Below are 27,528 nucleotides of genomic sequence, written 5' to 3' on the forward strand. Positions count from 1 at the left end.
TCAAATTATCCAGGTTTTTAAAATATTTGATAGTTAAAGAAAGACAGAGTATTCAGGAATTCTGTTCCCTCCTCTGCCTGCTATAGGATTCTTCCTTCATTCCCTCTTGTCTTCCCTCCCTTTCCCAATCTAGAATGAGTAAGAGCTAGTAACATGGACCACCCTCCTCTCCTCCAACCCGAACCTTTTCATCTTTTTCAGCATTCACTTGAATGAGCACTTTTAATAAAGGTGACAATAGACAGGACATGGTGCTACAATAATACAATACTGATCACTGAGGTGATTGTGGCCTGGATATGATTACAAGTAAAAACAGCAAGGTGATTTGGAAAGGGTGGGAAGCACTTGGAATGATGGAAAGAATTTGGAGGGGATCTATGGCATAGAAAGTAATCATGTGGAAATTCTACTACTAGGAGAATAATTATACAATCAGAGGAGATATTAAATAATGAGATCTTTCAAGGAGTTATTCACAATGCAAATGACTAAAACTGGTTTAGGAATTTTTAAGACAATAAAACCTGAAGTCTGAGACATTTGAAAAATTTTTCCATAGTGGATTTCCCTGTATGTTAGGATTATTTCAAAGAGAAATGCTCATTTTCACGGTAATTTTATCAAAGAAAAAAACCCTAGGGCCTTGCCCCATCTGGCCACCTTGCACTGATAAAATACCACGCACTGAAATTCTCAATTAACTGACCACCTCAAGACATCTATTCATTCATTTAATACATAAATAATATCAATCTGTTGTGTGGAAGACAGAATAAAAGGAGGGATTCATTCACACTCACTCTGATGAGGTATGTCCAACCTCCACTAGAATTCAAGGGTCCTGTCTGCAGAAGAAGGCATACATTCCTAGCATTCAATCACTTCTGGCTTTGACAGGATTATTATTTAAGGAAAATCCATCTCTTTTTTCTCCCCTCCCCTTAATGTGTTTTCTTTCTCCTGAGGACCCACACAAAAGAAACACTGGGAGATGTCCTGATTGCCCTCTAGGATACACAAAAATTTTTTTTAATGAGTCTTGAAAAGAAAGCAATTTGGATGCACAATCTCTGACTTACTGGAAGTATATTCCTGTGACATCTCAGACTTGTTGAGGAATATTCTGATCCTAAAAAAGCTTCACTTTATCCATAGTAAAGTTCTTCTGAGAACAACTGCTCTAGATGGGAATGGATACAGTTTGGTCAGATCAATTTCCCTGTGAGCATCACAAACTTGAAAGTAACTTGTTTTTTAACTGTTATCACAACAGATAAATTATAAATACATGAACAATGGAAAGGGGTCACATATTCCATAACCAGCACCCCTTCTTCTTTCTTCCTTTTTCTGATCTTTTGGTGACTGGCATCTGGTTGTTGATTTTTAGGGTAAAAGAATATCATGGTACCACAGCTGTTCAATTATTTTTGGCTTCTTAATAAAGACTGATGTATCAATATAAGATAATGATGAAGGAAATTGAAGAAGGCACAAGTAAACGGAAAAATATTCCATGGGTCCATGTTCATGGATCAGAAGTAATATTGTTGAAATGTTCATACTCACCAAAGCAATCTATTCAACCAAGGCATGTGTGCTCAGTCATGTCTGACTCTTTGCAGCCCCATAGACCATAGGCTCCTCTGTCCATGGGATCATCCAGACAAGAATACTGGAATGGGTTGCCATTGCCTTCTCCAGGGGATCTTCCTGACACAGAGATCAAACCTGCATCTTCTGTTTCTTCTGCTTTGGCAGGTAGGTTCTTTACCACTGAGCCACTTGGGAGGCCAATTTGCAGACTCAATGAAATCTCTCAAAATTCCAATGGTACTTTTCACAGAAATAGAAAAATCAATTCTAAAACTTGTATGGAACCACAAAAGGCACCAAAGCAATCTTAAGAAGGAAGAACACTGCTGGAGGCATCAAACTTCCTGATTTGAAACTATATTGCAAAGCTATAGTAATCAAAAGAGTATAATATTGGCATTAAAAACAAACACATTGACCAACAGAACAGCATGGAGAATCCAGAAATAAATCCATGAGTGAGTGAGTGAAGTCACTCAGTTGTGTCCAACTCTTTGCAACCCCATGGACTGTAGCCCACCAGGCTCCTCCATCCATGGGATTCTCCAGGTAAGAATACTGGAGTGGGTTGCCATTTAATATTTGACAAGGGAGTCAAGAATGCTCAGTGGAAAAAAGGCAATCTCTTCAACAAAAATTTGAGAAAACTGGATAGTCACATATAAAAGAATGAAACTAGACCCCTATCCTACACTTATCACAAAGATTAACTAAAAATGGATTGAATATTTAAACATAAGTCCTGAAGCCATAAAAACCCTAGAAGAAAACAAAAGCTTCTTGACATGGATCTTGGCAATGACTTTTCAGCTATGACACCTAAAGTATAAGCAACAAAATCAAAGACAAACATGAGGTATGATATCAGACTTAAAAGTTTCTGCACAACAAAAGTAGCAATCAACAAAATGAAAAGACAACCTATGGAATGGGAAAAAATATTTGCAAACCATGTATCTGATAGTGAGTGAAAGTTGCTCAGTCGTGTCCAATTCTTTGCGACCCGATGGACTATACAGTCCATGGAATTCTCCAGGCCAGAATACTGGATTGGGTAGCATTTCCCTTCTCCAGGGGATCTTCCCAACCCAGGTCTTCTGCAATGCGGATGGATTCTTTACCAGCTGAGCCACACGGAAGCCCAAGAATACTGGAGTGGATAGCCTATCCCTTCTCCAGCAGATCTTGCTGACCCAGAAATTGAACTGGGGTCTCCATAAGGGGTTAATATCCAAAATGTATAAAGAACTCATGAACTCAAGAGGAAAAAACAAACAATCCAATTAAAAACTGGACAAAGAAGCTGAATAGGCATTTTCCCAAAGATTTATGAATGGCCAACAGGTACATGAAAAGTTACTCAAAATCACTAATCATAGAGAAATATAAATCAAAACCACAATGAGATATCACCTCACACCTGTTAGAATGGCTAGCATCAAAAAAGACAAGAGATAACAATTGCTTATCAAGGATGTAGAAAAAGGGACCTTTGTCTACTCTTGGTAAGAGTGTAAATTGGTATGCCATTATGGAAAACAGTATGAAGGTTACTCAAAAAGTTAAAAATAGAACTACCATCTAATCTAGCAAGTCTACTTCTGAGAATATATCTAATCTAACAAGTCTACTTCTGAGAATTATATATATATATATTTGACATTGTAATTTTCCTTTAAGTAGTCTACTCTAGGGACATGTTCTAATATTAAACAAAAATTTAAGCCCAGTGATTTTTATTGCATTATTTTAAGACCAGAACATTTTAAATAGCCTAAAAACCCTAGGGAAATGATATTAAAACAACACTCAGTGTTATGCAGCTTTAATAGTATTTAAGAGAGTTTTAGTTACATGGAAAAATGCAGGCTATAAATGTAAGCAGAATACTAAGTGCTGTATGACCTCATATGTATAAATTTTTACAACAAAAAAGACCAGAGGGAATAAGCCAAGTTTTAACTTGAATTATCTGTGCTTGAAAAAATTGTGAGTAATTTTTTAGCTCCCTGAATTTTTCTGACTCTTCCAAATTTTTGTTTAAACACAAGTTACCTTGATAATCAGAATTTTAAAAAATTGCAACAGTGATACCCAGCACACAGGGTGTTGTAAGGATTAAATAAAATGAGTTAAATATAAGAATTTGTCACAGTATCTAGCATAAGATATCAATAGCAATTGTTTCCCATCTTTGACAGGTAAAGATGGAAGGTAAATAGTTTACTATTTAAGAACTCAGGCTTCACTCTCAGAGAGAACTGAATTCAGATATTGTCATCCCCATTTATTAAATGTTACAAATTATTTAATTAACATAAGCTTCAATAGCTTCCCTATAAGTAAAAATAATAGTACATCTAACCTATCAGATTGGGAAGGGATTAAATGAAATTACTCATAAATTTACTCATCTTACTGCCTGACATGTAACAAGTCTTCAGTAAATATTAACTGCTATATTTGTATGCCAAAGTACAAGGGTAGCTACAGGCATGGATAGGCTTTTGAACCCATGTAATGAATTAAAAAATAAAAAAATAACTGTCCCTTTAATCAAAGAAGCTCAAAATTATATGGCAAATGCATAGCATCAACTGATAGAGTGGAATCATTGGTCCATTATGAGAAAAGGAGTATCAGATGTTTGAAACAACCTTAACAAAAGATGAGTCCCTGGGGTAATGACCATCCCAGCTGAGGGAATCTCAGCAAAGAGCCCCTTTAGGGAAACTGGCTTTGGCCCAGCAACAGTTTCACTGGGGACAAGTGGAAAATTCAAGCTTTCCTTCTTACTACTGCTGGATGGGGAGCAGGGGAAACACATCTTTTTCAACTTCCAAAAAACAGAAAAATATTTCCCCAAATGCTCTGGAAGTGAAAGCACAAGGGAGAGAACTCTGAGATCCAAGGGAAATGAAGAGCAGAGGAAAGGCTTATCTGCAGACAGTGTTTCCTATTCTAGTAAGTGCCTGAATCAATTCCTTCAACAAAGGGCATATTCATGAACATGGGACAGAGAAAAATATGTGTTATATTTTGACAGTGGAAATGTGAGTTGGAGAAAGTATCTTTCTACCTGTCTGGTTGAAAAAGAAACCATTACATTCAATTTTATCAACTGTAAAGGTGAAAGAAAAGAAAAATAAGTATATTGCCTTTATTTAATCCTGTCTAATATCATCATGATTTTTTTGACTTTTATTCTAAACTACAATATTCTCCTTAAAATTTTGAAGAAAATTAAAACCCAAAATGGAAAATGGTATCATTTTCCTGTTTTTTTTTTTTCTTTCTTTCTCAAGGAAGAAAAGTATTACCTGATTGAGGATAAGGTATGCTTCCTTCAAATGGGAAAAGACTAATAACACGAATTCTCTCCAGAAGCTAATGGCTATCATTTCTCATGATGTTGCATTTGATTTTTTTAAACTTAACTTCTAATCCGTGTCCTAGGTTTATGAAATGGCATTGGCCACTTAAAGTAAAATACAGCCTTTAGGATGCCCCGCTGGCAATCTTCCCTTTCTCCTCAACCTTGGCACAGAGACTTACTTCATTGACTTTAAACCCAAGTAGCGGAGAAGGCAATGGCAAGCCACTCCAGTACTGTTGCCTAGAAAATCCCATGGATGGAGGAGCCTGGTAGGCTGCAGTCCGTGGGGTCGCTAAGGGTCGGACATGACTGAGCGACTTCACTTTCACTTTCCACTTTCACACATTGGAGAAGGAAATGGCAACCCACTCCAGTGTTCTTGCCTGGAGAATCCCAGGGACGGGGGAGCCTGGTGGGCTTCCGTCTATGGGGTCACACAGAGTCGGACACGACTGAAGTGACTAGCAGCAGCAGCAGCAGCAAGAAAGTGAGAAATTATATCCTGCATGGTATAAGTCACATATGACATAAATAATGGGCTTCCTAGCAACTTGTAACATTCCAGAAATAGCAAAGGTCACAAAAATTGGTTAGGGTAAGTGGAAGATTCAGAAAAGTGCCTTCAAGAATAATAATTTTTAATGTTTGTCTTTTAAGTTTATAAAAGTAATGTATGTTATTTATAGAAATTTTAAGAAACACAGACATGTATAACTAAGAAAAGTATGCAACCTATCATCTGATCTTGAAAAACTTACCACTATTAATTTCATTTTTTCCATAAATTTTTTACTTTTACTCAGTATTATTTACTTTTTCTAAAGAAGTATATATAAAGAACTACATAAACTCTTGCTACACAAAGAACTCTATAAAGTATGGAGGACTTTATAAATTTTTACTACTCAAAGAATTAACATTACCTTATTACTTATTAGAAATTTAGAATCCCAAACCCCGTCCACTCCTTCTGAGTCAGAATCTGTATTTTAACATGATTCCTAAAAATTCTTATGCACTGTATGAATTTTTTCTACACCTCTAATTCTTATTTAATGGGTATAAATGCTTTAAAAGCTCTGAGTATTTCTAAATTGCCAGCCAGAAAAAACATGTACAAGTTAATATACTCTCCAACAGTTTTTCTAAGTGTCATTTCATTGCACCTTTATCAACTCTGGTATCATGATTATTCATTTTTGTTAATCTGAAAAATCAAAATTATGTATTTCATATTTAAATTAGTGACCTTTATCTGGAAATGTGGAGTTATAGATTTAACTACCACAATTTACACTGAAACTTATATTAACTTAAAGTGCCTCTTAATTTTACTGAAAACAGTATTGCACCATGAATGAATATAAATATATGTTCCAAAACACCCCTTGCTTAGTATACAAGAATGCAGTAGACACTAAGCAAACTTGTATTGAATTTTTAAATTCTTTAGTTTAGTGATTAGCTTATAAAGCTAAATTTAGGAGCTAAGCCTGAAAAGACTGTAGCTGGCACACTCAGTTTATGCTAACAAAGTGGCAGTTGATAGAAAATGAACTAAGGTTCATGATGGATAGCAATCAAAAAGTTAATGCTATTATTCTAAAATGTTTTAATAAAAATATGTTAAGAAATATTTTCCTTTATTATCCACATACTGAAACTATATAAGACTGTATTGTAGACAGTTCTTAAATTTTCCAGCAACAAAAATCTCAGGTCATCTTGTCATCTTAGAAGTAATTCTAAGAAAAAAAGAAATGAAGAGAGAGACAGAGACAGAGAAACAAGTGAAATAAAGTGATTAAAAGCAAGGGATGTTTTTCTATGAGAAATTTAGTGAGCTTTTCACTGAAGCTCACTAAACAAGAACGTCTTTCCATACCAGCCTATAGCGCTGTGGTCTCCTTGTTTGCAAGTTTATGAGATGAAAGAAAAAGACTAGGCCATCTGCTGCCCTCTGGAGAGAAAACATTAAGGACAATCAATCTAAATTAGAATATGGACAGCTCTAAGGATTGATCTCCTTTCAAAAGAAAGAAGAAAAATGTATAAAAGAGAATTGACAAGAAAATAAAGTAAAATAGCACTTAATAATTTTAAATAAACTTATATTTTCAGACCTAAGCAAATTATATCCCTGGGTACAGAAAGAATTTACAGATGTGATTTCAAAATCACTATTGGTGTCTCTGAAGAATGCTAAAGAAAGGAAGAAAATGTTTTAAAAACTGAAACTGAACAAGGGCATCAGTTTTAAAAGCTACTTTTAAAATTTTAAATAAGCCCTTTGTTTATTAATGCCAGATTTGTTTATTATGCCAGAAAGTTTTTCAGATACAAAGTCATTTTCACCATTTTTGTGCTGTTTATCTGTTTTGAGCTTAGCCATCTATTCCCAATTGTTTAGAATAATATGTGTTAACCTAGAAAAAGTTTTAAGTTCTCTAAAAAAGCAATTTTTAATGTTCTACATATTCTAACCAAACACACAGGTGAAAATCATGAGAAATTTTATCAGATTCACAGGGAATAAAAATACAAATGGAAGTTAATATTTGAAAGTCTTAAGATCTCATTCAATGAAACACTTTGTGAAATTCAGTAATTAACCTCCCTCACTTCAAAAACTCAATAACACAACCACTAAATGGGGCCACTCTTGTTTTAAGTTCTGTGAATAAAACTTTAAGGACTTTCGTATAATAAAAATTCAATAGAAGTCAAAAGTATAAAGTTACTGCCCAAAAAAGCCAAAGAATTTAAGCCTGCATGAGTTCCTAGAGCAAAAGAGATTATAATACCATTGCGCTCTGTGTCAGCAACACAGTATGAGGGGTAGCCTCACGTTCTCTCCTTTAAGGCACTTAGTTGATAACACTCTTTTGTTCAGTAAATCTGTCAATTCTAGTTTTTTACAATTAAATTGCCCATGTCAAAATTTGTATATTAATTTAGCATTAGCCAGACACCCTTATGGGGAAGAAAATGGCGACCCACTCCAGTGTTCTTGCCTGGAGAATCCCATGGACGGGGGAGCCTCGTGGGCTGCAGTCCATGGGGTCGCAAGGAGTCAGACACGACTGAAGCGACTTAGCATGCATGCAGATACCCATCTGTACTGTCTAGACCAATGTTCTCCAAAGTTCAGTGCACCAGGCAACCCAATGAGAGATGCAGAAAGGAAATATCTGAAATTCTACTTTTATTTTAATTCTAAAAACACTTTTTTTTCAAAATCTTTACCAATATTTACTATATTTATTGACAGTGCTTTGTTGATAGTTTAAAAGCGAATAGTCATATATAGAGGAGTACACTCAACAACTGTATTGTTGGACTGCCCAATCAAAAATAGGAACTATTGATCTAGTCCCCTCCCTTATGCTCAGGAAAATATGCTCATCTCCTGGGGAGGAACCAGGAGACATAATTCTCTTTGTAAATGTAATTTCTGCTCCAATCCTCACAGAATGGACAGAAATGATGATGTCAAAGGTCAGAAATATTTCCCACGTTGTGAGTGAGTTCATCCTCTTGGGCTTCCCTTGCCGCTGGGAAATAGAGATCTTCCTCTTTTCCATATTCTTTATAACTTACATCATGACCCTCCTTGGAAATGTGGCAATCGTGTGCGCAGTGCGCTGGGACCACCGGCTCCACACCCCAATGTACTTCCTGCTGGCCAACTTCTCCTTCCTGGAGATCTGCTATGTCAACTCTGATGTGCCCAATATGCTGGCCAACTTCTTCTCCCAAACCAAAACCATCTCCTTTGCTGGGTGTCTCCTCCAGTTGTACTTCTTCTTCTCACTGGGCACAACAGAATGCTTATTTCTCTCCATCATGGCCTATGACCGTTTCCTGGCAATTTGCCGCCCTCTGCACTACCCCACCGTCATGACTACTAAGTTCTGTAGCAGCCTGGTCATCTTTTGCTGGGTGTACGGTTTCCTCTGGTTTCTGATCCCAGTGATACTTGTTACTCGGCTACCATTTTGTGGCCCAAATGTGATTGATGACTTTCTGTGTGACCTGGGTCCTCTGTTGGCCCTGGCTTCAGCATGTGTCCCAGTCCCAGGGACTGTTCTCATATGTGGTACCATGAGCTCCCTCCTTATCTTTGCCACCTTTTTCTACACTACTGGATCCTACACCCTGGTGCTGAGGGTTGTAATGCAGGTGCCTTCAGTGGCTGGCCGGAAGAAGGCCTTCTCCACCTGCTCTTCACACCTGGCTGTTGTGTTTCTGTTCTATAGTTCTGTCATGATGACATATGTGAGTCCAGGGTCAGGACAAGCAGAGGGCATGCAGAAGTTCACAACTTTGTTCTACTCAGTTTTGACCCCCTTTTTCAACCCCATGATCTATAGCCTCCGGAATAAAGAAATGAAAGATGCTCTGAAGAAAGTTGTAGGAGGTTCCTAAAACTGGGACTATGTAAATTAAAGTTGGAAAAATCATTGATCTCTGAAAAGGCTCACAATAATCACAACCACATGTAACACTTTCTATTGACATCTACCTCCAACCGAGCAGTGGTTCTCAACTAATTGACTCTGAAATAGGGGTATTAGGAGCAAGGCACGGGTATTTTGAAAAGTCCCACAGGATACTGTAATATACAGAAAGGGTTAAGAACCCTCAAATTTAGGAATTTCTAGACTCTTTAATGGGCTTCCCAGGCGGCTCAGGGGTAAAGAATTCACCTGCCAATGCAGGAGACATAGGTTCAGTCTCTGGATTCAGAAGATCCCCTGGAGAAGGAAATGGCAACCCACTCCATTTTTGTCTGGAAAATCCTATGGACAGAGGAGCATGGCTACAGTCCATAGAGTCACAAGAGTTGGACATGACTTAGTGTCTAAATAACAACAACAAAATTCCGTGATAACACAGAGTGAGACCACACATATACACACCCCTTTTCTTGTCAAAAGCCACTTTAGTGCAAATCTGTCAAACTGAATCACTCTTTTACAGGTGGCTGTCCAGTTTTACTCGCACCACTTGTTGAACAACCAGTTTTTTTATCCACTGTATAGTCTTGCCTCCTTTGTCATAGTTAATTGACCAAGGTGTGTGGGTTTATTTCTGGGCTTTCTATTCTGTTCCAATTAATCTATGTATCTATTCTTGTGCCAATAATATGCTGTTTTGACCACTGTAGCTTTGTAGTACATACTGAAGTCTGGGAGGGTTTTACCTTTAATAAGACATGTTATAACCCAAATATAACAATCATTGCTTTGCCAAAAAAAAAAAAAAAAAGTTATAACCAGGATAGGTCAATCTCTTTTGAATGATTTGTACATGCTTTTATGAAGAGATTATTCATAGAAAAGGGGCTTCCCTCATAGCTCAGTCAGTAAAGAATCTGCCTGCAATGCAGGAGACTTGGGTTTGATTCCTGGGTTGGGAGGATCCCCTGGAGAAGGAGATGGGAACCCACTCCAGTATTCTTGCCTAGAGAATCCCATGGACAGAGGAGTCTGGCAGACTACAGTCCATGGTGTCAAAGAGTCAGACATGACTTAATGACTAAACCAACAACAAAATAAATGCATAGGAAAAAAAAATATGAAAAAGTATTCTGGCATTGTACTAGCCTTTGGAGTGATGCAGGTTAGCAATATTGCTTTCCTGTCCGCAGAGTACCATTTGTTTTTCCCCCATTTGTTTATTTTTGCTTTTATTTCTTCTGCCTTAAGAGACTGAGCCAGGAAAATACTGCTACAATTTACATCACCATTCTGCCTACGTTTTCTTCCTTGAGTTTTATGGTTTCCATTCTTACTTTTAGATTTTAAACCATTTTTAGTTTATTTTTGCATATTGTATGAGAGAATGTTCTAATCTCCCTCTTTTATAGGTGGCTTTCCAGGTTTCCCAGCACCACTTGTTAAACAGCCAATCCATTGTATACTCTTGCTTCCTTTGTCATAGGTTAATTGACAGTTGGTGTGCAAGTTCATTTTTGGGCTTTCTAGTCTGTTCTGTTAATCTATGTGTCTATTTTCTGCTGCCAATAATATGCCATTTTGATTACTGTAGCTTTGTAGTATAGACTGAAGTCTGGGAGGGTTATACTTCCAGGTTTGTTCTTTTCTCTCAAGATTGCTTTGGCGATTCAGGGTCTTTTGAAGCACCATATGAATTTTATAATTATTTGTTTTACTTCTATGAATAATGTCATGGGTATTTTGATAGAAGTTGCATTAAATCTGTAGATTGCTTTGGGTGGTATGACCATTTTAACCGTATCAATTCTTCCAATCCAAGAGCATGGGATATTTTTCCATTTATTTGTATTATCTTCAGTTTCCTTCACTAATGTTCTATAGTTTTCAGAGTATAGGCCTTTTATCTCCTTGATTAAATATATTCCTAGTGTTTCGGGGGAGTGTTGATGCAATTTTAAAAGGGATTGTTTTGTACTTTCTCATCCTGATAGTTCGTTTTTAGTGTATATAAATTCAATATATTTCTGTGTATTATATCCTGCAACCTTACTGAAATCATTTATCAGCTGTAAGTTTCTGGGTAGAGCCTTTAGGGTTATTTATGGAATATCACTTCATGGGAAATAGATGGGGAAACAGTGGAAACAGTGTCAGACTTTATTTTGGGGGGCTCCAAAATCACTGCAGATGCTGATTGCAGCCAGGAAATTAAAAGACGCTTATTCCTGGAGGGAGAGTTATGACCAACGTAGATAGCATATTAAAAAGCAGAGACATTACTTTGCCAACCAAGGTCCGTCTAGTCAAGGCTATGGTTTTTCCCGTGGTCATGTATGGATGTGAGAGTTGGACTGTGAAGAAAGCTGATCGCCGAAGAATTGATGCTTTTGAACTGTGGTGCTGGAGAAGACTCTTGAGAGTCCCTTGGACTGCAAGGAGATCCAATCAGTCCATTCTAAAGGAGATCAATCCTGGGTGTTCACTGGAATGACTGATGCTGAAGCTGAAGCTCCAATACTTTGGCCACCTCATGCGACGAGTTGACTCACTGGAAAAGAATCTGATGCTAGGAAGGATTGGGGGTGGGAGGAAACGGGGACGACAGAGAATGACATGGCTGGATGGCATCACCGACTCGATGGACATGAGCTTGAGTGAACTCCGGGAGTTGGTAATGGACAGGGAGGCCTGGCATGCTGTGATTCATGGGGTCGCAAAGAGTCGGACACGACTGAGCAACTGAACTGAACTGATGGAATATCATGTCATCTGCAAATAGTTACATTTTTATATCTTCCTTTCCAATTTAGATGTTTTATTTCTTTTCTTTTTTTTAAATTAATTTATTATTTTTAATTGGAGGCTAATTACTTTACAATATTGTTTTCTTTCTATTTCTTATCTTTTTACTGTAGCTAGGACTTCCAAAACTATTAAACAGAAGTGATGAAAGTGGGCATTCTTTTCTTTTCCTGAATTTAGCAGGAAGGCTCAGCTTTTCACCACTGGATATTATGTTAGCTGTGGGTTTTTCATAAATGACCTTTATTATGTTGAGATATATAGCCACTTTTATCAGAGTTTTATCATGAATAGATGCTGAATTTTGTCAATGTTTTTATGTGTCTTTTGAGAAGATCATGTGATTTTTATCTTTCCTTTTGTTAATGTGTTTTGTCACACTGACTGATTTGCATATGTTGAACCATCTCTGTAACCCTTTGTGAATAAACCCAACTTGACCATGGTGCATGAACCTTTTTACACATTGTTGCATTTGGTTTGATACTCTGATGAAAGACATTGAGTGGCTGATGTAACAAAACAAGACCCTTCAATATGCTGCTTATAAGAGACTCCATTCAGGGCCAAAGACACACACAGAGTGAAAGGGAAGGAATAAGAAAAATATTTCATGCAAATAGAAAAGAAGAGAAGGCAAGAGTAACAATACTTGTATTAGACAAAAACTTTAAAAGGAAGGCTACAACAAAAGACAAAGAAGATACCACTTGCAGCAACATGGATAGAGCTAGAAATGATCATACTAAGTGAAGAATTCAGAAAGAGAAAGACAAATACTATATGATATCCCTTATATGTGGAATCTAAAATACGGCAAAAATGAACTTGACAAAACAGAAAGGACTCACAGACATAGAGAATAGTCTTATATTTGTCAAGGAGGAAAGAGGTGAGGGAGGGAAGGACTTGGAATTAACAAATATAAGCTGTTATATAGAGAATGGATAAAAATAAGGTCTTACTGTATAACACAGAGAACTAGCTTCAATAGAAACCATAATGGGTAAACCATAATGGAAAAGAATATTTAAAAATCCTGTTTGTGTATAACTGAGTCACTCTGCTGTACAGCGGAGATTGGCACAACATGGTAAATCACCTACACATCAACTTTTAAAAGTTAAGTTAAAAAAAATGTTAAAAAGAAAAGTATAATGATAAAGGGATCAATACAAGAAGAGGATAGTACACTTGCTAACATATACATACCCAATACAATAAGTCTAAATATACAAATCAAATACTAACAGACATAAAAGCAGAAATTGACAATAGTACAATAATAGTAACACCCCACTGACATCAATAGACAGATATTCCAGATAGAAAATCAATAAGGGGTCTTAAATGACACAATAGGCCAGTTGGACTTAATTAATGTCTGTAGGACAATACATCCCAAAACAGCAAAATGCACATTCTTTTCAAATGCACATGGAATATTCTTTAGTACAGATGACATACTAGGTTACAAAATAATCTTCAACAAATACAAGATAGGAATTTTATCAAGTTTTTCTTCTGACCACAGCAATATGAAACTAGAAATTGACGACAAGGAGAAAAATGGGAAAAGAACAAACACATGTAGCCTAAGCAAAACGCTACTAAAAATTGAATGGGATAATGATGAAATCAAAGAGGAAGTCAGAAAATACCTCAGGACAAGTCAAAATGGAAACACGACTTTCCAAAATTAATGGGCTATATCAAAAGCAGTTCTACGAGGGAAGTTTATAGCAATATAGGCTTTCCTAAAGAAACAAGAAAAATATCAAGTAAACAATCTAAGCTACCACCTAAAAGAATTAGAAAAAGAAGAATATAAAGCCCAAAGTCAGCAGAATGAAGGGAATAATAAAGATCAGAGAGGAAATAAATAAAATAGTAAAATAGAAAATATCAATGAAATACAGAATTGGGTTTTTTGAAAAATATAAGCAAAATTTATAAAACTTTATCCAGGCTCACCAAGAAGAAAAAAGAGAGGCCCTAAATAAAATAAGAAATGAAGGAGGAGATATGACAACAAATGCCACAGAGAAACAAAAAAATCAAAAGATAATGCTGTGAACAGTTATATGCTAATGATTATAGACAACCTAGGAGAAATGGACAAATTTCTAGAAACATACAGCCTGACAAGACTGAGTGAAGAAGAAACAGACAATTTGAACAGACTGATCACAAGTTAAATTGAATTTGTTAAAAAAACCCAAAAACTCCCAGCAAGCAACAATGAAAGACCAGAGGGATTCACTGGGGAATTCTACAAAATATTTAAAAAGAACTAATATCTATCCCTCCAAAAAAAAAAAATCAAAGAGGAGCTAACATTCCAAAATTCATTCTATGAGGCCACCATTACCCTGACACCAAAGCCATATAGAAACACTACAAAAAAAAAAGAAAATTACAGGCCAATATTTTTGATGAATATAGATGGAGTTTGACTTTTAAAAGTACTTGAGCAGGCACACATAGAAGTTAAATATAAAAATAAAATGCTAACAGATATGAAAGAAATTGTTATTTCTTAAGCTTCTTGGATGTGTTGATTAATGTCATCAAATTGGTGTGTATGATAGCTTACAGTGGACAGTTCCGTGATCTCTGAAGAAAAAGATTTAGCTTCAGGATCAGGGACCAGGCTTGATTACTCAAAGCTTTTGAGTGGCAGAAATTTTATTACAGTAAGAAAGGACACAGAAAACTTCTGACGTAGACATCAGTAGGGGGATGGAGAGAGCCCCAACTAGCTAGTCTTATCAAGGTCATATTTACCTTTACCTGATCCACTCCCACAACATACATCTTAAATTAACCAGATTAGAACGAACAGTAGAAAAAAAGCAAAAAAAAAAAAAAAGGAACTAACAGTAGAAAGGTCTTACCAGACACACTCCCACATAAGATAACAGGATTAGTTAGATGGTTCCTGCTAAGAAGGAGAAACATGTCCTCAAGTGAGATACATTGTTGTTATATAATCATTAGTACAGAATTTAGAGAAAAACTTAGGGCAGAAAGTGAAGAGGAACTAAAAAGACTCCTGATGAGAGTGAAAAAGTTGGCTTAAAGCTCAACATTCAGAAAACTGAGATCATGGCATCTGGTCCCATCACTTCATGGGAGATAGATGGGGAAACAGTGGAAACAGTGTCAGACTATTTTGGGGGGCTCCAAAATCACTGCGGATGCTGATTGCAGCCATGAAATTAAACGACGCTTACTCTTTGGAAGGAAAGTTATGACCAACCTAGATAGCATGGAGGAGCCTGGTAGGCTGCAGTCCGTGGGGTCGCTAAGGGTTGGACACGACTGAGCGACTTCACTTTCACTTTTCACTTTCACACACTGGAGAAGGAAATGGCAACCCACTCCAGTGTTCTTGCCTGGAGAATCCCAGGGAAGGGGGAGCCTGGTGGGCTTCCGTCTATGGGGTCACACAGAGTCGGACAAGACTGAAGTGACTTAGCAGCAGCAGCAGCAGATAGCATATTAAAAAGCAGAGACATTACTTTGCCAACCAAGGTCTGTCTAGTCAAGGCTATGGTTTTTCCAGTGGTCATGTATGGATGTGAGAGTTGGACTGTGAAGAAAGCTGAGCGCCTAAGAATTGATGCTTTTGAACTGTGGTATTGGAGAAGACTCTTGGGAGTCTCTAGGACTGCAAGGAGATCCAACCAGTCCATTCTAAAGGAGATCAGTCCTGGGTGTTCGTTGGAAGGACTGATGCTAAAGCTGAAACTCCAATACTTTGGCCACCTCATGTGAAGAGTTGACTCATTGGGAAAGACCCTGATGCTGGGAGGGACTGGGGGCAGGAAGAGAAGGGGAAGAGAGAGAATGAGATAGCTGGATGGCATCACCGACTCGATGGACATGAGTTTGAGTGAATTCTGGGAGTTGGTGATGGACAGGGAGGCCTGGGGTGCTATGATTCATGGGGTTGCAAAGAGTCAGACACGACTGAGCGACTGAACTGAACTAGAGAAAAAAATACCCTTGAGCCATTAGCTCAGGGCTTAAAGAAAAAGCATTTTATGTGGCTAAAAGAAAGAATGTAGAAAAAAAAGTTTTCACTTTTCTCCTCCTTGAAAGCCCCAGACTCCATTCTCCTCCTCCAGGGCCCTAGACCCCTTCCTCCTTGAGGGCCCTGGACTCTTTATCAACCTACCTAAAAATTGACTCTCTCATGTATTCACCTATTACTTCTTCAAAGATTCTTTCACCATCTTTTTATCTCTTTTCTACTTCTTGAATTCCCATTATATGTTGGTATGCTTGATGGTGTCCTACAGCTTTCTTAAATTGATCATTTTTCTTCATTTCTTTGGCTTCTATTCTTCATATTTGAGGAAGGAATTGACAACCCACTCCAGTATTCTTGCCCGGAGAATTCCATGGAGGGAGGAGCCTGGTAGGCTACAATCCACAGGGTCGCAAAGAGTCGAACACGACTGAGCTACTTCCCTTTCCCTTTCACTTCAGATTGGATCATCTTAATTAACCTATTTTCAAGTTTGCGGAATCTTGCTTCTACCAATTCAAATACAGGGTTGAACCCCTGTATTGAATTTTTATTTCAGTTACTGTACTTTTCAACAGTTTCCATCTGATATATTTTATAATTCACGTATCTTTCTTGATGTTTTCTATCTGGTGAAACATAATTCTCATAATTTTATTTAATTCTTTAGACAAGTTTCTTTAATTCTTTGAGCTTGTTTATAAAAGATCATTTAAATTATTTACCTAGTAAGACCCACATTTGGACTGATGTTTTTTCCTGTATATGGGCCGTATGATTTCTTTGTATGTCTTGCATGTGTCTCTCTTATTTAAAATGGGATGTTTTAAATAATATAAAGTGAAAACTCTGAACATCAAATTCCCCCCACTTCTCCAAGTTTTGTTGTGGTTATGGTTTTTGTTGCTTATGTTTCTGCTATTTATTTGACTTTTTTTTTTTTTTACTAATTCTGTGAAATCTCTATCACCTGTTACGTGTAGTTACTGAAGTCTGCTTGGTTTGCTTAGTGGTCATATCATGATTGTACAGGAGGGAGAACTTTACTATATATTTAGAGATATAGATATATTAAAGCTCAAGTGTTCCTCAACTCACTCCGATTAAATTCTGTGATTTCAGTTCAAATATCAGAAACATCACATTTCATCTTATGATAGTTAAAGAAATTCTTTGTTCCTAATCATAATTTTGTCAGATATTAATGTCAAAAAATTCTTTGTGCCCTCAAACACCAAACATTTTCAAAATTTATTTATTTATTTTAATTGGAGGCTAATTACTTTACAATATTATGGTGCTTTTTGCCATACATTCACAAGATTCAGCCATGGGTGTACATGTGTTCCATATCCTGAAACCCCCTCCCTCCTCCCTCTCTATCCCATCCCTCTGGGTCATCCCAGTGCACCAGCCCTGAGCACCCTGTCCCACGCATCAAACCTGGACTAGAGATCTATTTCACATATGATAATATACATGTTTCAATGCTATTCTCTCAAATCATCAAACCCTTCTCCCACAGAGTCCAACAGTCTGTTCTTTACAACTGTGTCTCTTTTGCTGTCTCGCATATAGGGTTATCATTACCATCTTTCTAAATTCCATATATATGCGCTAATATACTCTACTGGTGTTTTCCTTTCTGACTTACTTCACTCTGTAAAATAAGTTCCAGTTTCATCCACCTCATTAGAAATGATTCAAATGCATTCTTTTTAATAGCTGAATAATATTCCATTATGTATATGTACCACAGCTTTCTTATCCATTTGTCTGCAGATGGACATCTAGGTTGCTTCCATGTGCTAGCTATTGCACACAGTGCTGTGATGAACATTGGGGTACACGAGTCTCTTTCAATTCTGGTTTCCTCGGTGTGTATGCCCAGCAGTGGGATTTCTGGGTTGTATGGGAGTTCTATTTCCAGTTTTTTAAGGAATCTCCACACTGTGCTCCATAGTGGCTATAAGAGTTTGCATTCTCACCAACAGTGTAAGAGGGTTCCTTTTTCTCCTCACCCTCTCCACCATTTGTTTGTAGACTTTTTGATAGCAGCCATTCTGACCAGCATGAGATGGTACCTCATTGTGGTTTTGATATGCATTTCTCTGATTATGAGTCATGTTGAGCATCTTTTCATGTGTTTTTTAGCCATCTGTATGAAGAAGCACAAGCTGGAATCAAGATTGCTGGGAGAAATATCAATAACCACAGATATGCAGATGACACCACCCTTATGGCAGAAAGTGAAGAGGAACTCAAAAGCCTCTTGATGAAAGTGAAAGAGGAGAGTGAAAAGATTGGCTTGAAGCTCAACATTCAGAAAACAACGATCGTGGCATCTGGTCCCATCACTTCATGGGATATAGACGGGGAAACAGTGGAAGCAGTGTCAGACTTTATTTTGGGGGGCTCCAAAATCACTGCAGATGCTGACTGCAGCCATGAAATTAAAAGACGCTTACTCTTTGGAAGGAAAGTTATGACCAACCTAGATAGCATATTAAAAAGCGGAGACATTCCTTTGCCAACAAAGGTCCGTCTAGTCAATGCTATGGTTTTTCCCGTGGTAATGTATGGATGTGAAAGTTGGACTGTGAAGAAAGCTGGTCGTCGAAGAACTGATGCTTTTGAACCGTGGTGCTGGAGAAGACTCTTGAGAGTCCCTTGGACTGCAAGGAGATCCAACCAGTCCATTCTAAAGGAGATCAATCCTGGGTGTTCATTGGAAGGACTGACGCTAAAGCTGAAACTCCAATACTTTGGCCACCTCATGCGACCAGTGGAGTTGACTCACTGGAAAAGACTCTGAGGCTGGGAGAGATTGGGGGCGGGAGGAGAAGGGGACAACAGAGAATGAGATGGATGGATGGCATCATCGACTCGATGGACATGAGTTTGAGTGAACTCCGGGAGTTGGTGATGGACAGGGAGGCCTGGCGTGCTGTGATTCATGGGCCGCAAAGAGTCGGACATGACTGAGTGACTGAACTGAACTGAACTGATGTCTTCTTTGGAGAAATGTCTGTTTAGTTCTTTAGCCCATTTTTTGACTGGATCATTTATTTTTCGGGAATTGAGCTGTGGGAGTTGCTTGTATATTTTTGAGGTCAATTCTTTGTCAGTTGCTTCATTTGCTATTATTTTCTCCCATTCTGAAGGCTGTCTTTTCACCTTGATTAAAGTTTCCTTCGTTGTGCAAAAGCTTTTAAGTTTAATTAGGTCTCATTTGCTTATTTTTGCTTTTATTTCCATTACTCTGGGAGGTGGGTCATAGAGGATCCTGCTGTGATTTATGTTGGAGAGTGTTTTGCCTATGTTTTCCTCTAGGAGTTTTATAGTTTATGACCTACGTTTAGATCTTTAATCCATTTTGAGTTTATTTTTGTGTATGGTTTTAGAAAGTATTCTAGTTTCATTCTTTTACAAGTGGTTGACCAGTTTTCCCAGCACCACTTTTTAAAGAGATTGTCTTTTCTAGTCTTTGGGACTCTGTGGGAGAGGGTGAGGGTGGGATGGTTTGGGAGAATGGCATTGAAACATGTATATTATCATATGTGAAACAAATCGCCAGTTCAGGGTCGATGCATGTTACAGGATGCGCGGGGATGACCCAGAGGGAGGATAAGGGGAGGAGGGAGGTGGGAGAGGGGTTTGGGAGGGGGAGCTCACGTACACCCGGGGCGGATTCATGTCAATGTATGGCAAAACCAACCAATATAATATTATAAAATAATTAGCCTCCAATAAAAATAAAAATAAGAGATTGTCTTTTCTCCATTGGATATTCTTGCCTCCTTTCTAAAAGATAAGGTGTCCATAGATGCATGGATTTTATTTTTGTTCCATTGATCTATACTTCTGTCTTTGTGCCAGTACCATAGTGTCTTGATGACTATACCTTTGTACTATAGTCTGAAGTCAGGCAGGTTGATTCCTCCAATTCCATACTTGTTTCTAAAGATTGCTTTGGCTATTCTAGGTTTTTTGTATTTTCATACAAATTGTGAAATAATTTGTTCTAGTTCTGTGAAAAATATTGTTGGTAGTTTGATAGGGACTGCATTGAATTTATAGATTGCTTTGGGTATTATACTCATTTTCACTATATTGATTCTTCCAATCCATGAACATGGTATATTTCTCTATCTATTTGTGTCATCTTTGATTTCTTACATCAGTGTTTTAGAGTTTTCTATATATAGGTCTTTTGTTTCTTTAAGTAGATTCATTCCTAAGTATTTTATTCTTTTCATTGCAATGATGAATGGAATTGTTTCCTTAATTTCTCTTTCTGTTTTCTCATTGTTAGTGTATAGGAATGCAAGGGATTTCTGTGTGTTGATTTTATATCCCGCAACTTTACCATACTCGTTGATTAGCTGTAGTAATTTTCTGGTGGAGTCTTTAGGGTTTTCTATGTAGAGGATCATGTCATCTGCAAACAGTGAGAGATTTTTCTTTTCCAATCTAGATTCCTTTTATTTTTCTTCTCTGATTGCAAACATTTTAATAAATAAACCATTCTAAAAAACTTGATGACCAGGCATCCTCAGATATCAATTTTCATGATGGAAGAAGTGATGTTACCATTTAAAAGACAAAAACACTTCTACCTTACAGAAATGATGCTGAGAAAATGAGCAAGGTAAATTAATATCCCCCTCCCCAGAAAAACCTCTTTTTGTCAGTAAATGATATGTCAGTCAGTGAGTCAGTCAGTTCAGTCGCTCAGTCGTGTCTGACTCTTTGCGACCCCATGAATCACAGCACGCCAGGCCTCCCTGTCCATCACCAACTCCCAGAGTTCACTCAAATGATATGTAGTTATTAGTAATTTGTTAGCAAGAGTCCATCTCATTAGAGACTGTTCCAAACCAATATTAAAAATAAAAAGTAAATATCTGATCTAAATTCATACATACCTATATGCATATGCACACACATGCAAGTAATAAAAACAAAGGGGTTCAGAAGTTTAGGTCATCTTGAAAAGAAGCAAGGCAATTTCAACAGTCATGTCAACTTTTAGAGACATAGTTTAAAGGACTAGAAGGAGATGAATCTTCTAAAAGTTTGGCATTTCACCACTTGTACCACAGTTTCCAGGGCCCTGTTCACCATGAAATGATATTTTACTTATTACTATCAGGCTAAAAGCACAGAGCTCAACCCAGAAGAGAGAGCCTTTTACCAAAGAACGAAATGAAATAATATTTTCTAGCCAGAGTGAATCCATAGGAAAAAGAAAGAACTATCATAAGGCAACTCTGATATTAACACATAAGAGAGTTCAAAACTTGCAGACAGACTCAAAAAATGAATAAAATTGAATGTAAAGGAATAAAAGATAAACAAAAACATCATACTTTAGCTAAACTGATGATGCTGAGTGTTTGCACCATCACAAAGGTAACCAGACCAAAGGACAAAATAAACATCTGCTCTAAAAATAACATGAGATGATCATCCACTATTGGAGAAACAGGGTCCCAAAGGGCCAAAGAAGGACTCCCAATGGAAGGGAACATTTGGGGTATGATTAATAATCTTCCCTCATAAATACTCAGTTTTAGAATTCATAGGAGACTATATCCCTTAGGAGAAATAAAACATAGGCTTCAGATAAGTCTCTGTTTTTCAGCAAATATGCCAGGTTCTTTCCAAACCAGTATCAGTGTCTAGCAAGGTTAACGAGCTCTCTGGGCCGCTGGCTGCCAAACAAGCCATGCCCTCCATCTTACATGCCTTTTGCTGCAGCAGAAACAGAAGATAAGTCAGACCCTTGAGTTCTACAAGAAGACAGGTTCAGAAGAGGTAATATAAGACAACTCTTAGATGTTCATTTTAGCTCTGCCTTCTTTTGTGTGTCATGAAAGTAATAGAATCTCAGGTTTATAAATTAATTTAAGCAGATTCATCCCTGCAGCTAAGAAGTCTGGGAATCAGAGAAATGAGGGAGATAAGAACAAGGTAAGAGCTTCAGTGTGTATAAATTCTGTTCTTATTAACCAGGAGTTAGTTGTACCCAGTCAAAACCAGGTCTTTGGGGGAACAAAGATGTTAGCAAAGTGACATCTGGAAATAACTGACAAAGCAGCTATGAGGAAGAGGGCAGGAAAAAAACAAAAACTTAAGCCTTCCCTATTTTTAGCTGTGTTTGGCTCTGCCACAGAGAAAATGATGGTCCACTGCCTCTTCAAGGAGGAAGAGCAAGGTGATGACTGAACAGTCCAAATTGCTGAGTTCACTCCCATATGGTTTACAAAGTCAATGGAATCCCCACCCACATCAGGACCAAATATTTCTTGCTGTTTTCTCTTTCCTCATGGTTACTTTGGCTTCTGGGTAACTCTCAGTTTCTCCTACAGAGGAATTATTCACAGCTTTGCTCTGCCATATATGATCTATTTACAGACTAAAGAGGAAACTTACAGTGAAGTGTGATACGAAAAACTTTTCCTCTTATCTGTTATGTCACTAATTGCAATCATCAAGATCATCCTTAAAGCTATAACATTATGTGATCTGGAAAGTATTACATTTTATCATGAATACGTGAATAAATATTCTCAGCTAGAATACTGTTATTGAAGGTTTCTAGGTTTGTATTCTGCACTTATATTTTCCTGAATAAGTATCCTCACTCAATCACGTCACTTGGGTCATTTTCATACAAATGATAACTGTCTCTCAATAACAGAAGTGATCCAGAAAATAAATTAATAAATTAAGACCAAATGACTGGCAACAGAATCTCAGGTGATTTCAGTGGCTTTGTTTTTGCTTCTCTCACCATAGAAGTCACACAGTGTTCAAGACTAAGTCTCACTCAGAGTCAGAGAAAGAAGCTTTAACAAAGATGATTAATCAATTTACCAAAACAACTCTAACCTTCCACATCTGTAATTGGATGGGGACAAGAGGAGAGAGTAGAATTCCTCTGATTTCTATCAGAGGAATCCATGTCCAGAGGGCACTTAAGACTCCCATCACTGTCCTTGGTTCCTAGAGGTCTCTGTTTATGGGTATCTGATATTTATGATCCTCTGCATCTAAACATAAACTAGAAGAATAGCAAGTTTTCTAAGAATCATGACATCTCGTGCAAAAATCTCAAAAGTCTGTGATATATCAGATCTTCTATAGTTTTTCTGATTTCAACCTAAACCAAGATTTTACAGAAGTATTAAAACAGCAAGTAAAAGGACTATTATGTAGATGTCTAGACTTTCCATATTTTTGTGAGTTAAAAAACCATTCTGAACACTGAAGAAACAATGGCACATGACATTTCTTGTCTGGGTTTTCAGAACACCTTAGGAGGCTGACATTTATAATTCTAACATTGATCCAGAATAAAAGTGAAATGCACAGAATGTCATTGCATTGTTTGTTACATTTCTCCTCCTCTTGTGATGCCTACCTAGTATTATGACTCTAATTCCAAATAAACACAGAATTGAAATTCTATGTCTAATATTAAGGGTCTACATATCTTATTCTATAGATACAAATATAAAATACCTATTTATATTTGCAAGTACTGTCATTAATATTCTCCAAACTGCTTTTTTGGAGTTTTGCTGGGTCTAAGAAAATACTGAAAGAGGAATGAGAAAGTCCAAAATTCAAAGCTTTTTCATATCTAGCATTCTGAAGTTTGACCGTCTTCAGCAGCGTATTTACATTATTAATACAGTAATAGAATCTGAGGGACTTACAGATCTCTGAAAGGATATATTCCTGAAGATTAGAGAGTAAGCTCATCTCTGTGGCTGTCATTTTTTCCTCTCCACCTCTTAGGAAGCCATGAATGTGTCAGGAGTCAGCACAGTGACTGAATTCATACTCCTGAGCTTTCCCTGCTCTAGAGGCTCGAGTCCTCCTCTCTGTGCTCTTCTCTGCGTCCTACATCCTGACACTGATGGGGAATGGGGCCATTGTCTTTGCAGTGAAGCTGGATCACAGACTCCACACTCCCATGTACACTCTGTTGGCCAACTTCTCGTTCCTGGAGATGTGTTACATCAACACCACTGTTCCCAATATGTTAAGGAACTTCCTGTCTGAGACCAAAACCATCTCTTTCGCTGCCTGCTTCCTCCAGTTCTACTTCTTCTTCTCCATGGGCATTACTGAGACCTTCTTACCGCCCCTCATGGCTTTGATCGATACTTGGCCATCTGCCGACTTCTCCACTATCCTACCATCATGAGCAGCCGTCTCTGCATGAACTTGGTGGGCCTCTGCTGGGTAACAGCCTTCCTCTGCTATCCAGTCCCTATCTATTTCATCACCCAACTCCCCTTTTGTGGCCCCAATACCATTGACCATTTTGTCTGTGACCCTGGTCCCCTTCTGGCCCTGTCCTGCATCCCTGCCCCTGGAATTGAGCTTTCCTGTTCTATATTGAGCTCTCTTATAATCTTTATCACCTTCTTTTTCATTCTTGGGTCTTACACCCTGGTTCTCAGAGCAGTGTTGCATGTCCCTTCAGCTGCTGGCAGACGTAAGGCCTTCTCCACTTGTGGTTCCCACCTGGCTGTGGTATCTCTGTTCTATGGAACCATCATGATGATGTACATCAGCCCAACCCCTGGAAATCCAGCTGGGATACAGAAGATTGTAACCTTGCTGTACTCATCAGTGACTCCACTTGTAAACCTGCTGATCTACAGCGGGAACAAGGACATGAAGACTGCCTTGAGAAAAATTCAGATGTTTACAAAAACTGGCCAAAGCAAACAAGAGCTCATGAGTGGACCAAGATCATAATATTTATTTTTTCCTTCATTCTGTTCTCCATAGTGGCTGAGCCAGTTTACATTCCCACCAACAGTGTATAAGGGTTTCCTTTTCTCCACACCCTCTCCAACATTTATTATCTGCAGAGATTTTTGATGATGACCATCAAAAAAATCTATTCCAACTTAAAAAGTAGATCTCTACTTACTGGCACCTAGAAATACAGACCCAAATTCATCTACTTCTGTCTAGACAATATGGACAATAGTACAACCAATTAAACCAGACCTGACCTTCAAAACAGGACTTGATAGACAGTAACTTGAATTAAATGACCTGAATCTGAACTTTAAACTCTTCTCCTCTCCTGACTGCCAGTAACTACTTTCCCTTTATCTGAGATCACTCTCCTCTATTGTGTGCATATTCTTACATTTGGTCTCTATCACAAATGAGCCAAAATTCTTATGTAATTAATATCCAAAAAATTAATAATGATCTTAAGTTATATGTTATAGTTATTTAGAGACCTCTTTAAAAGAATAGATTCCCAGGTTTTTCTCCAAATCCCCTAATTCAGAATATAAAATTAACCCCAGAAATTCCCATATTAATGTGATTCTGGTGTACCTAGATCAGCACCAGTTCACACACTGACCTTACAGAGCCACTATTTAAAAAAAAATACATGACATATAGTGAGAAATAAAAATCTTACAATAATTGGTTGGGAAAGTGAAACAAGTTATGGTGAGTAGTACAGGTGATTCAAACACTCATGACATCAGCAGTGGAAGCTTCTCCTGCCTCTATTCCCAAATTCTCCATTTATAGAATAAGAAATATATTACAGTCTTCTTACCTTTTCCTACCTGTGAAAAATAATTAAGACATCTAGAAATAGGCTCACATTTTAAAAGATTAGCATGTAGTGACAATATATCAATACTCTGGGGTTAGTTTTAAGAGGAGGAAGTTTGGGTTGAGCACGCAGCTCAAAATAGGTAAAAGCAGACAGAGAGTAAAAGCCAGTGAGTCTGAGATATGAGACAGGTGTATGTGATTTGGCTCAACTATTTGGTCATAAATAAATTAGTCAAGTTGTCCTCTGGGGTTGATGCATTTCATTCAGGCATTCAGTAAACATTTATCTCTATCTGAATGCAGAAGATCAAGTCCCTGCCTTTGTGAAGCTTACATTATAGTGAAGGGGATAGATAATAAGAAGCTGAACACATAGATCTCATTGCTTATAACTACTAATTCCAGTAGTTTGAAAAATTTGTAACTATATGTGGTAATTGATACTAACTACAATTAGACTCCTGAAATTAATGTTTTATTTCAATTATATATCTCAATAAAACAAAAGGAATAAATGAGAACTCTACTTTTAGTTTTTTAATTAACCTCCATATTGTTCTCCAGAGTAGCTGTACCAGTTTACATTCCCACCAACAGTGTAGAAGGGTTCCTTTTTCTCCAAACCCTCTCCAGCATTTATTGTTTATAGACTTTTTTGATGAGGATTATGATCTGTTGAGATGATGCCTCATTGTAGTTTTGATTTGAATTTCTCTAATAATTCGTGATGTTGAGCATCTTTCCATGTGCTTTTTGGCCATTTGTATGTCTTCTTTGGAAAAATATCTATTTACATCTCCTGTCCATTTTTTGATTGGGTTATTTGTTGGATTTTTTGTTGTAGTTGTTACTGAGCTACATGATTTGCTTGTATATTTTGGAGATAATCCCTTGCCAGCCACTTCATTTGCAAACATTTTCTCCCTTTCTGTGGGTTGTCTTTTTGTTTTGTTTATGGTTTGCTTTGTTGTACAGGAGCTTTTTAGTTTAATTAGGTCCCATATGTTTATTTTTATCTTCACTACTCTAGTAGGTAGGTCAAAGTGATTTATGTCAGAGAACATTCTGCCTATATGTTCCTCTACAAGTTTTATAATAAAATAGAGCAGTGTTCTTGCCTGGAGAATCCCAGGGACGGGGGAGCCTGGTGGGCTGCTGTCTATGGGGTCGCACAGAGTCGGACACGACTGAAGCGACTTAGCAGCAGCAGCAGCAGCAGCAGAGCTATCATATGATCCACCAACCCCACTCCTGGGCATATATCCAGAGAAAACCATAATTTGAAAAGATACATGAACCCCAATGTTCACTACAGAACTTTTACACTAGCCAGGACATGGAGCCACCTAAATGTACATTGATGGGTGAATGCATAAAGAAGATGTGGTACACATACACAATAGAATGTTACTCAACCATTAAAAAAAAAAAGAAATCATGCCATTTGCAGCAACATAGATGTCCTCGAGTGAAGTCATACTGAGTGAAGTAAGTCAGACAAAGAAAGACAAATATCATAGGATATCACTTGTATGTGGAATTTTTTTTAATGGTACAAATGAACTTATTTACAAAACAGAAATAGAATTACAATCCTAGGATTACCAGAGAGGAAAGAGGGAAGGGATAAATTGAGA

The 27,528-nt window shown here is 37.5% G+C and overlaps 2 protein-coding genes and 1 pseudogene across 11 annotated transcripts in view; all 3 read left to right on the plus strand.

Moving 5' to 3' along the window:
* The window catches only part of LOC148776862 (olfactory receptor 11G2-like), a 69,873-nt gene that overhangs the window by 21,936 nt on the left and 20,409 nt on the right, over positions 1–27,528 (plus strand). For 3 of the 10 annotated variants that reach the window (XM_088840073.1, XM_088840067.1, XM_088840068.1), the window contains exon 2: positions 1,629–1,764. The exons of 6 other annotated variants lie outside the window; for them this stretch is intronic. In XM_088840073.1, the coding sequence (XP_088696199.1) occupies positions 1,656–1,764 (109 nt within the window). In that variant the 5' untranslated portion in view covers positions 1,629–1,655. Of the gene's footprint in view, positions 1–1,628; positions 1,765–27,528 lie in introns of those variants that run through there. One more of the 10 variants, XR_016038314.1, reaches the window with a different exon arrangement.
* Positions 8,459–9,404, plus strand: LOC148776864 (olfactory receptor 11H6-like). Its single transcript, XM_088840091.1, has one exon. The coding sequence runs from the start codon at positions 8,459–8,461 to the stop codon at positions 9,401–9,403; it is 945 nt and encodes a 314-aa protein (XP_088696217.1). The 3' UTR covers position 9,404.
* LOC148776865 (olfactory receptor 11H6-like) lies at positions 22,500–25,108 on the plus strand (annotated as a pseudogene).

Source organism: Moschus berezovskii, chromosome 9 (genome assembly GCF_049115385.1).
Source record: "Moschus berezovskii isolate FMDL1 chromosome 9, NW_MosBer_1.0, whole genome shotgun sequence".
Classification (NCBI taxonomy): Eukaryota; Metazoa; Chordata; class Mammalia; order Artiodactyla; family Moschidae; genus Moschus; species Moschus berezovskii.